Source organism: Malania oleifera, chromosome 1 (assembly GCF_029873635.1).
Source record: "Malania oleifera isolate guangnan ecotype guangnan chromosome 1, ASM2987363v1, whole genome shotgun sequence".
Lineage (NCBI taxonomy): Eukaryota > Viridiplantae > Streptophyta > Magnoliopsida > Santalales > Ximeniaceae > Malania > Malania oleifera.
In genome coordinates, this window is record NC_080417.1 from 149301753 (window position 1) to 149314197 (window position 12445).

Consider the following 12445-nt stretch of genomic DNA (forward strand, 5'->3'; position numbering starts at 1 on the left):
ATTGAGGTGGCTCACTCTAGACAAGGCATTTTTATATCTCAGCAGAAGTATGTTACGGATCTCCTCAAAGAAACAAACAAGATGGCGTGCAAACCAGCAAGTACTCCAATAGATCCTAACAATAGATTTGCAAAGGCAGAGGAGGATGCTGTAGTAGATAGAGAAATGTACCAATGCCTGGTAGGAAGACTCATTTATCTGTCTCAAACACGACCGGATATAGCTTATGCAGTGAGTGTGATTAGTCAATTTATGCATAGCCCGAAGGAAGTCCATTTGGAGGCAGCTCACCGAGTGTTACAATACCTCAAAGGGACACGAGGAAAAGGTATTCTGTTTAAAAGGAACAGAAGCTTAGTTCTTGAGGCATACACGGGTGCCAATTATGCTGGGTCGATTTTTGACAGGACGTCGACCTCTGAATGTTGCACCTTTCTTGGCAGAAATCTTGTGACGTGGAGGAGGTAGTCAATCAGAACCTATTCTTGTTTATTATTTAACATAAGAGTATGCAAATTAATAACGCAAGAATGCAGTAAGACCCTCGATTTTTAATGCTACGTAGGTTCATACAAGTCTTTCGATCTCTATATTTACCTACGCTGAATTATCCAAGATTTATCCTGTAATCCCCCCTTTCGGTAGCAAATCACAAGACTAAAATCATTTAATTAATGACCAGTTAATTAAAAGCATTAGGCACAGAATAACTCAAACAAATATTAATGAAAACTACTTCAGATTAACATGAAAGAGCAAACATAGTTCGAAACTGGCTACATCGTTTTCCTAGAATTCAAAAATTTAGTTCATTCTGAAAATTAAATCTAATATAACAGATTTCACCATATTTTCTTCAATTTGGAGCGTACGGAAAAGATCAACACTCGCCGCACTGCCGTCGCGCGTCACGAACGTTCCGAACACTGCTTTTGTTCGCCGCCTTCCGATTCTGAAAAGATAGTATTTTTGCGTGCTTCTAACTCTCCTTTGCTGGCTGTGTGTGTATCTTCGCAGCACCCCCAAAAGAAAACCACAAGAAAGCTCTCCAAAAAATAATTTTTCCAAGAAACTCTATGTGCTTTTTGGCCTCCCTTCTCTTTCTCCCCAAGAAAAATCCTTTTTTTTCTTCCTATGGTGCGGCCTCTCTCCCCTCAGCCCCAGCGCACGCTGCTCTCTCCAAATCTCCTCTTGCACACGGCACTCCCCCCACAAGGAAACTTCCTTTGACTTTTCCTTTTTCAATCCTTTCCTTTTGCTTTTCTTTCCTTTCTTTTTTTTTTTCTTTCCATTCTTTTGTCTTTCCATTCTATGTACCCAGCGCACACTGCCCTTATGAGATGACCCAGCTGCATGGCTGGGTCACATCTCATTTTTTGATTTTTTGATTTTCTTTTTTTTTTCAAAGGTACATGAACTGCCCTCCTCTTTCAAGCCCACTTTCGATCCTCTTACAGCTCGTAACTCTCAAAGCTTAAAACACAAAAGATGTAGAGCTCTTTTTCAGCTTTTCCCAGAATTTTGAATCATCTCGATCGGAGATCGTATGAGAAAGTTACGCCAAGATTACGAAGAATTGTCGAAAAAATCTATAAAACGGCGTATGCTAACTTCACGTCTGATTTCGGCCTTGATGCTGCCAGTATTTTGCAAAACACAAAACACGAAGATTGTAGATTGTTTTCTTATCTTTCTACGGCATCTTGAATCATCTGAATCAGAGGTTCAATGAGAGAGTTACGCACAGATTGCAAAGTACCGTCGGTTTTTTTTTAGCTTCCAACAGTTGCTCTGCAATAAAAAACACCAAAATTTCATACATTACTCAATAAAACCCAAATTTTATAAATAGAACACAATGTTAGAATATTGAGAGTAGTTAGGCATTTAAATACAAAATATCATTTGCAATGCATGAATTAAAGCACCTAATTACGCATTTTAAGTGCGTAATCAAGGAGTAAGAAACAAAATGTGGTGGTTCGGTCTAGTGCGGAGGCAGAATTCCAAGCAATGGCTCAGGGTGTAAGTGAATTACTTTGGTTGAAGATTATCTTAGAAGACATGAAGATTAAGTGGGATGGTCCAATGAGACTATTGTGATAATAAGTCCGCAATCAGCATAGCTCATAATCCGGTATAGCATGATCGAACAAAGCACATTGAAATTGATAGACACTTCATCAAAGAAAGGTTGGAGAGCAGATTGATTTGTACACCTTATATGTCTACACATGGCCAACTTGCTGACGTAGTTACCGAGGGGTTAAGTAGTTTAGTGTTTCAAAGTATTGTATCCAAGCTGCGAATGGAAAATACCTATTCGCCAGCTTGAGGGGGAGTGTGGGAAAACGTGTTTAACGACTTGTATTCTATACGTGTATAGTTAGCTATTTTAGGAAATTTAGTAACAGCCTGTATTCCTAGAACTAGGCTGATTTGGTTAGTTTCCTATTCTGTTAGAATATCCCATATATCATGGGATCTGATATTACCTAGATAATTTTCCTTTTCTACTGCTAGGGTTGATGAGTATAGATAACGTTTTGTGTATTATTCGAATGAAATGAAGAAAATTCTTCCACGAAGTGTTTCTCAGTTTGTGTCTTTGTAGAGGGTCGCTGCAGAGAGACGAGAGGCTTGAAGGAGTCGTCAGAGGCAGATCAAAGCTTGGAAGGGATCCTCGACTTGTCGGAGAGAGACAAGAAGCTTGGAGGAATCGTCGGAAGCAATCCTGGAGTCGTCGGAGAGGGACGAAAAGCTTGGAGGAATTGTTGGAAGCAGTCTTCGAGTTGTCGGAGAGGGAGAAGGAGCTGGAGGAATCGTCGGAGAGGGAGAAGGAGCCGGAGGAATCGTCGGAGAGCTACGTGGAGTCGTCGGAGAGGGAGAGAGGGAGGAAGAAGCTTCGTCAAGAGAGGAGGAAGAAGCTTCATCAAGAGAGGAGGAAGAAGCTTTGTCGAGAGAGGGAGGAAAGGGGTTTTAGACTTTGGACATAGGTTTTGGTTCCGTTTTTTTTTTTTTTGTTTATTTATTTTTATTTATGTTTTAAATCTGGCCAGCCCAAAATGCATACACCTTCCAACTTTAGGCATAAAATGCGAGTTTTTCTCCCCCTGAGGCGTATGCATTTTAGGCTTTTTGCCTTTCCAATTATGCCTTAGAGCATTTTAAGCCCAAAATGCCTCAAGGAGTGCCTTACGAACGCCTTTTAAAACATCGTATTTAACAAATATGTAATTTATTTACATATTTTTATTTTTAAAAAATAAAATTCTCAAAAATGCTTACGCCCCAACACCTTAAGGCTTATGCTTTGCCTCTTGAGGGTTAAAACACTTCAACTTACACCATCACCCTTTAAAACATCAAGTAACACAAAACCATACAATCTCGCAACCACTTGGAGACTGACAGAGAATTAAAAACGCAGACAAACATGTTATTGCCACTTGTTTACTGCACTGTAATACATTGAAACATAAAAAATAGAAATGATACTGAGTAGCATCTTAGCTGTCCAAGTTATGCTTTGACCTTATTGTTTTTGTTTTGTTTTTTGTTTTGTTTTTTTGTTTTTGTTGTTATTTTTGTGATTGGATGATGCTCCATTCTCCCTTCTGTATATTCTTCTTCTCTCTTCTAGTATAATTCTTTGTATATTCTTCTTCTCTCAACAGTATTAAATATTTTCAAATGATGTTGGTCACATGGTTTAGATAAATTTAATGTGTGAAATATGCAATTGCATGCTGTCACTTTGAGGTATATATTATGAAAGGTCTTTGAACGTGATTGGATATCTTGATGGTTGTGTAGGTCACCAATTTTTATGCTATTAGCAGCAGATATGGCACTCCTGAAGAGTTCAAGCGCCTAGTGGATGAAGCTCATGGTTGTTTTTCTTCATCCCATGTTGTTTAATTTCATGGATTATTCTTAAAAATCACATTTTCATGAATGTATTTTTTCTACTGCATTGTCTTTTGGTTGGTTTCAAGAAAAAATATAGCAGCAATTTGTTGTAAATTGTTGGTGTTTGGCTGTATTAAGTACATAAATAACATCCTTTATTTTTTTAATTTGCAGCGATTTGTTGGGCATGGGATGAGTAAGAAAAAAATGTTGTTGAGTGGTTCTGAATAACAGATGTACCGACAAGTGAATAATTTGTAAAAATTCCATAAAATAGGAAGAACATGTTAATCTTCATAGGATGAATGTAGGAAACAGCGATGAGCACAGCCAAGGTTGAAAAATTGCCTTTGACCTATGCTGCAAAACGATTTGTGTTTGCTTGGACACTTTCTTTTCACCTCTTGGCTTTTTTTTTTTTTTTGGTGGTATATGTTGTCTCATTGCACCTTGTGCATAGTTTTCATACTTATCTTTGTTTTGCTCTAATAGTGTTTTAAATATATTATTACCTTTGCAAAACAGTGAAGTTGGTTGGAAATTCAATTGATGAGACAAAGGCCACAAAAGGTTGATTGGTTGAACTAGAACTGAAAATGTGCCTTAAATAACCTTGAAGGTGATAATCCAAGGAGAAACACTGATTTAGACTGCTGAAATATTTTATGACTTAAAAAAACATGGGATGGTGCCCTTGTGACGGAAGACCAAAGAAGATTCCAATATATTTGTGGGGAAGGGATTTAGCATCATGTGATAACTGGATACTTGATATATATATTTTTTTCAAAGGCCAGAGTGAATTAAATTGATTGCTGTTGCGTCCCCAAAGAGTAGGGATCAGGTTCTGTAGATGATAAAATTTTGACGGCAATTTAGCCTGCAATATTAGCTATGTGAATATCCTGCAATATTAGCCATGTGAATATCTTTCTCTGCTATTTATGCTATTGGGTTTTTGTATTTTTGATGTTATCCGGTCTCCTTTGTTATATTAATGTTCCTGGTTAATAGAGGGTTTTGCTGTTAATTGTTCTTATTTTTCAGGACTGGGTCTGCTGGTCTTCTTGGACATTGTCCATTCTTACGCTGCAGCTAATGAGATGGTTGGACTATCACAATTTGATGGATCAAATGACTGCTACTTCCATACTGGTAAAGTTTATTCATTATATGTCACTTTTTCTTGGGGACATTGGGATTCATTTTCCATTATTTGTATTTTTTATAGAAAAAGAAGAAATTTCATTGATAAATTAAGAATTTACAGAAAGGAGAATAAGGCATCTCCTTATAGAAAGCCTGGGGCACACCGGAATGAAAATACTAAAAAAAGCAGAAGAAACAAAAAGGAAACAAACAAAAAACCACATCTCCCATAATCAAGCAATCAGATTGTTCCAATCTTGCTGAACATCCAAAAAGCTCACTCCTTCAAAATGCCCACAACTAACATTGCACAACAATGCCATGTAGTGATTCTTTTCCCAAATAAGAAGACGATTCAGGGCCTGTTTGGTATCGTTGTTGATTTATGCTTTTTGTTTCTGTTTTTGCATAGTGGAGAAACAAATTATAAAAATGCGTTTGTTTATGTTGCCAGTTTTTTGTTTCTATTGTTGGTTTTTAGCTATTTGTGAAAAATTTAAAAACCATATTTTATGATTTTTAGTTGTTTTGGCCAACTTGTTGCTGGTAATTTTATTTAGAAATATTTTTTAAAGATTAAACTGTTAATTTTTTACACACTTTTTAATTAAATTTAAAATAAAATGATCATATGAATTTAAAGATCATTAGGATAAAAATATACATAAATTTTAAAAAATAATAAAAGCCAATTGCAAAATATTTTTACTATTTTTCAATTGCCAAGTACATTAAGATTGTTATTGTAAAGTAAAATTTGAAAATATAACAATTAAGTAAAAGAATTATAAAAAGTTTATTTTTATTATAATATTTTTTTAATTTTTATTATTTACAATTTTATTATTTTAATCATATTTTTATAATATTATTTGATTTAAAGATGAGGGGTGGGGAGTTGTGAAATGGAAGGATGCAGTTTCGTACCTTGCTTGCTGATCTCTTTCCTTCTAAAGTTCGGAAGGAAAGGAAAGAAAATAAGAGGAAGTTTAATCTTTTAATAACCATGGAACCCAGAATTTGTTTCCTTTCCTTCCATTCCCACCCTAGACAACCAATGCATATAGTGAAAATAGCTATTCCTTCTTTTTTCTTTTCTTTCTTCTCCTTCCACGCTTCTTCTTGCCATTTTTTCTTTTACTTCTTTCTGCAAAATAATGGGTTTGTGACTTTGTGTTACCTGATGCAATTTTTTCATGCTGCCTTCATTTTTTTTCATTCTCTATTTTTTTAAGGTTGTGTTAATTTTCTGTGAAATAGATTTTACCCTCTAGGTAACTTCATGTAACTTCATTTTTTTTTTTTTTTTGGTTGTGGATGGCAAAATAAGTTTCATTAATGGATTAAGAATATACAAAAAAGGTGAATAAGACATCTCCCTAAAGAAAATATGGGACAAACCTGATAGAAAATACGAAACAAAAACAGCACAAAAAAGAAAAGGAAAGAAACAAGAGAACCACAGCATGCATAATCAAGCAGACAGATATCGCCAATCTTGATGAATATCTGAGAAGCCCACTCGTTTGAAGTACATACAACCAACATACCAAAGCCACGCTAAGTAATGAATCTTCTCCCAAAAGAGCAAAAAATTTAACTTCTTCCCTGGAAAGATACATGCTTTATGTTCCTATCAGAACCCCCACAGCGCTGTAAAAGAAGCGCATTTCCATAATGCTGCTGCGTCCTTTCTCTTTTCAAAACTCATGAATGAATTTGCCAAATGGTCCTCTGCCAACTCTAGGCAAACCCAACTCTCTCCTAAAAAATCAAATAACTTATTCCACATGCTTGAGGAAAAATCACAATGCTGAAAAAAGGAGATGCTGTTTCTGAACTATTATGGCGGAAAAAAAAAAAAAACAAACATCTGGAGAAAGTGCCTTCAATGGTCTTCTAATTTGCAGCAAGTTATTGGTATTGATTCTCTTAAGCATGCTAACCAAGTAAAAAGCCTTGGTTTCTTTTTCCCCCCGCCGGGGGGGGGGGGGGAGTGCTTTAGCCTTCCAAATAGTAATATAAAGATTTAGAAGGGGTCAAGAACTCACAAAAAGATTTACATGAATAGATCCCCAAAGGATCCAAGGACCAAGAACAAGAATCCACTCCCAAAGAAATGCGAAAATTATTCAACAAAATCAACAAAGGACAGCTTGTCCATCTCCCTATCCCTAAGAGATCTTTGAAAGTGGAAAAAACTAAGAATCTAAAAGGCAAAGGACCACTCAATCGATAACAAAATAAGAAATAATGCTATTCTGCCCTGAGCTCAAACAGAAGAGATGAGGAAAATAGGACAAAACAACATTCCCTAATCAAAAGTCTTTCCAAAAATGAACAGGGAACCCCTTTCCACCTTATATTTTCTATGGGGAATGAATTGGAAATAAATCTGAGAGATAGATCTTAATGGGCTCTCTGAAGAACATCTGGATCCTAAATTGCTTTTAATGACTCTATGCCAAAGGGAGGAATCCTCTAGGGGAAACTGCTAAAGCCATTTAGCCAGGAGAGCATTGTTTTTAGACACCAGATTTCCAAGATCGAAATTGCACTCCAATCTTGACCGACACACAACTTTTCGACTCACCAAATGGTCCCTATGACTCCCGACCTTGGACCACAAAAATCTGTATAATTTTCTCAATCTTACTAGCAACCCCCATGGGAATCTTAAAAATAGATGAATAATACAGCAGGATACTAGACAAACAAATGCTGGTAAGAGTGATTCTACCCTCAAGAGAGAAAAGAGCTCCCTTCAAACCACCTAATCACTTGGCCATCCTTTCCTATTTGGGATTCCAAAAGTTTCTAGACCTAGGCTGGCCCCCCAAAGGGACCCCTGGATATGACAAAGCCCAAAGGCCAATCCAACAAACCACACCCCATAGTAGGCCACTCCCAAGCTCATGTAGACACATTAATACCAGCTAAATCACTCCTTCCTGTATTAATCTTAAGCCTAGAAGCCCTCTTAAAAATATGGAGAAGACCCAAATACTCCTAAAAGGATTATGTTTATCTAAAAATAAAATAGAATCATCAGAAAGCTGAAGGTGCGAAACCCCCATCCCTTCCCTCCCCACTTCCAGACCTTTCACCAATCCCTTATCCACTCCATATCAACTGCCTACTCAAAACATCAGTCATTAAAACAAAAAAAAGGAGGAAAGTGGGTCACATTGTCTAATACCCCTTAAGGCTCTAAACCAATAGATTTGTAACCAACAATCTTGATAGATCTAGTCTTCTTTGGGTCCCGAGTAATGAATGTGGAATTACTGCTCTTGCTTAGAATCCATTCCAATAGATTCATCAAAGACATTACCCAAATCTTTGTCAATCACTTCCCAACAATCTTGAAAAAAGACTATAATATAGTCATCTGGCCCTGGAGCCTTATTCCTCTCCATTCTGAGCACAATACTGCTCATTTCCTCCTCCTCAAAAGGTCTCTCCAACTAGGACATTTGATCTCTAGAGATGGGATCCCACTCTAAACCCTCAATCATTGATCCATAGGCCTCCTCCTCAAAATACAAGAAAGAATAGAAGTTAGTGATCTCAAAGGCAATTCAATAAGGATCATAGATAATCTCCCTCCTACCCACATCCATTCCCTAACCAAAATCTTGCTACTTTTCCATTCACTAGCCTATGAAAAAATCAAGAGCTGCAATCGCCATATTTAACCCATTTAAACTTGGTCTTTTGTCTCCAACTTCTCACTTTCTTAAAAATCATGTCTTGCAATTCCAGCTCATTCTTCAAAAGAGGCCTTTTTGACCTCCTCTCTCTTTGAGAGACTAACATATTCTTCCTTCCTATCTAACAAATCTATCTCACTTGAAATAGTGGTATTTTTAATCCTAATATCTCCAAATGCCTACTTATTCCATTCTTTCAACTTCTCTTTCAAATGCTTTAATTCCCTTGTGAAGCTAAACCCTTTCCACCCCCTCTCCACTTCCTCTCTCCAAGAGTTCCTCATCAATCACTGAAAGATATCATCTCCCAACCATATAGTTTGGGCACCAACTATATGAGGTGCCTTTTACTGGACAAAATTGTGAGGCTAGTGTGCCAAAGCAAACAATATCTCAATAGGGTTGGGTCGAGACCATTACATTTGGTATTAGAGCCACCCTAGGGGTACTATTGTGCTGGGTGTGGATCCTACACAAAAGTGTGGGCCACTCTAACAAGGGTTTCATAGATCATATGGGACATCATGTTGTGGACATTGGATGTATACTAGGTAAATGATTTGGGGACTATAAGGTTGGTTTAGGCTCCAACTATGTGATGTGCCTTTTATAGGACAAAACCGTGAGGCTAGCTGGTCAAAGTAGGCAATACCTTGTTGGAGTTGGGCTGAGACCATTATAGAAAATCGTGAGACCTTGAGACGTAGGCCTAGGAAGAACAATTTGGGAGAGTGGAAATTCATCCTCTCACTCACTATGGAACAAAAATATATCAAGCTTACTAGCATAGTAGCACCTCCCTAGCCCCACCTAAAACCAAGAAAAAGTTGCATTACCCAAGGGGAGATTTCTCAAACCACATTTCCTAACGAGCGAGTCAAAAATCCTGCATGCTTGTTGTAACCCTCCCTCCCCCTTTTTTCTTCCTCAGAAACCTAACTGCATTAAGATTGCCACCCATGATCGACCTAGGAGAACAAAAATCAAAAACAAAATAAAGCTCATCCTAGAAAAACTCCTAAGAATTGGTCTAGAAGGACCATACATAGAAGAAAACCTCCATTGATCCCTACCTCTCTCTTCAACCAAGACAAAAAGGGAAAGAATCTCCACCAAGCTATTCACTTTGGAAATAGAATGAGTGTCCTAGTAATAAGAATGCCACCCACTGAACCTTGAGAAGGTAAGAAGACCCAATCCTTACAATGCTCGTCTCCGCCCCCAAAAAAAAATCGTATCTACAAGCTCAAGTTTCGTTTCCATACAATATCAAGGTGTGCCTTGTCAAAACCTCCCTAATTAGATTCCTTTTCCTAGAACCTCTCACATTCAAACTAATTCGCACTTTAACTCATTTATCACCCTTCCCAATATACTTACCACCCTCATAATTAATAGAAGCAGCTAGTTTTTTTAATTATTTTTGAACTTTTTTTTCCTCTCATACATTCTAGGACTCAAACCAATCCTCACTTGAGTCACCTCAATACCTACAGGTTCACCAATTTCATACTCAGGTCTTCTAGGAGTTTTTTGCGGGTTTTTATAGTCTATTTCACATCCAGCTTCTTCTATTTATTTGTTTATTTATTTATTTGATAGAATATTTATATGCAAGATGATCGAATAACTTTCTTACTATATTTATGTTAATTTAGAATTCTAGTAAGCCACATTTATGTATTTTTTTGTGTAAGATCTGTTTAACAACTTTTTGAATGTGAGGACAGCCATGTTTCATAGTTCTATGTTGTTCAGAAATTTGAAAGTTATGCAATAGGCTCGCAAACTGATTGTTTTGCTTTGGTTCTAATATTAATGTACGTAAAAGTTGAAAATTATTCAATGGGCTTGCAAACTGTTTGTTTTGCCTTTGTTCTGACTTCTAGTGTACATGTAGCTAATTTCAGTGCCCAACTTTTCCTCCTTGGTTAGGTAAACGTGGTCACCACAAATTTTGGGGTACCAGAATGTTCAAATATGGCGATCTTGCGGTGTTACATTTTCTTCTTTCAAATCTGAATTGGTAAATGTGAAGCATAAATAATCTTTTAGACAACTGTCATTTTTAATTAGTGGTGTTGTTTATGTCTTATGCTCCTTTCTTATTTTTGTACCTTTTGGCTTGTGCTTTTAACTTGTATGTTATTTGTTCTTTCTATATGCAAGTATCTTGGTTTTGGTGTTTGTCTTGGTATAATATTTGTAGGGGGTAATTTTGGCTTTGCTTATTATGATTCGTGAGATGATGTTTGAGCAGGTGGGTTGATGAGTATCGCATTGATGGCTTCCACTTCCATTCGCTCTCATCCATGATGTATACACACAATGGTTTTGCTTCTTTTACTGGTGACATAGAGGAGTAAGGCATCTATTTTCTTGGAACTTTTTTGGTTAACTAATTATGACCATATATAATTTTCTTTTTTTCATGATTTTCTCACTACTGTTAGAAGATATTTTATTGAATAAGTGCTTATAAACCTCTAAAATATGATTTGTACTCTTCCTGAGAAAAATTCAAACGAGCCCATTCCCTAGCTAAGGTTTGGCTTGGATATTTGATGGAACTTTTCCTATTTCTTTTGTTTATACTATAGAAAATTTTACATGGTCTATTTGGAAAATAAGATGACTAAATTTGATTTGAATTATGTAGCAATCTAGAGGTTGATCAAAAGCATGAATTAAGTTTTGGCCTAGAGAACTAGAATATTTGAATTTGAATCTAAATCGTTAGTGTTCATTTGGTGGTTAAACTTTTTAAACATTTGAATATGTATTATCTTTATTTTGACCCTACTTGATAAACTTAAATTATGAAGATAGTTGGAATGTCAGAGGCTTAGGGGGGACTAGGAAGAGGAACTTTATTAAGGAGGTCTTGGTAAAGTATTCCCCATACATAGACCCGGGGGGGGGGGGGGTGTTGTTAGCAGTATTTGGGGTGGGGGGCATAGTAGGGATTAGGAATTTTTGCCCTTGCATGGTGCCTTCGGTGGCATCCTCATCATTTAGGACTCTTGGAATGTGTATCCAAAGTTGATAGATTGCCAGATTTTTTTTTATCCTATTTTTTTTTCATGCTTTTTGAAGTGAGAGAACGGCATTGGTGGGCTGAGTATGTGTACCTTCGCGACCGACTCTCAAAAGCTTTTTTTGAGAAGAAATGTACTTCGTTTATGGTTTTTGCTCCCCTAGGTGGATAGATGGAGGCAATATTAAAGTCGTGGATTTCCTAGAGAGAAGAAAAGGGAGGGGGGATTAGAGCTTCTGCTAGTACGCAAAAAATTGACTCTTTGATTTGAGATTGTGGTTTGAGATATATCCCCTTGGGGAATGCCTCTTCTACCTGGTTCACAAAAAAAAGGGGGGTGGGGTGGCACTAGAGTGGTGGCTAGTAGACTGGATAGGTTTTTCTTTTGCAAGGAGTGGAGGATGAATTTCCGAACCTACTCTCCTTAGGATCACAACTGAGCACTTCCCTATTTAGTTAGAATGTAATGAGGTGGGTGTGGGGCGCACTTGTTTAGGTTCGATAATATGTGGTTGGATCATGCGACTTCCAAATCTTTGGTTAGGGAGTCGTGGGGTGAGGAGTGGAAAGGGGGTGAGAAGGTTTTACATTCATGAGATAATTGGAACGCTTGAAGGAGAAGCTGAAAGTTTGG

At 37.1% G+C, this 12445-nt stretch overlaps 1 protein-coding gene across 1 annotated transcript in view; it reads left to right on the forward strand.

Annotated features, from left to right (window-relative positions):
- LOC131164368 (1,4-alpha-glucan-branching enzyme 3, chloroplastic/amyloplastic) overlaps positions 1-12445 on the forward strand; it is a 57619-nt gene that overhangs the window by 8211 nt on the left and 36963 nt on the right. The window contains exons 7-10 of the mRNA XM_058121511.1: positions 3817-3892; positions 4960-5067; positions 10710-10800; positions 11035-11136. Coding sequence (XP_057977494.1) covers positions 3817-3892; positions 4960-5067; positions 10710-10800; positions 11035-11136 — 377 coding nt within the window. The remainder of the gene's footprint in view (positions 1-3816; positions 3893-4959; positions 5068-10709; positions 10801-11034; positions 11137-12445) is intronic.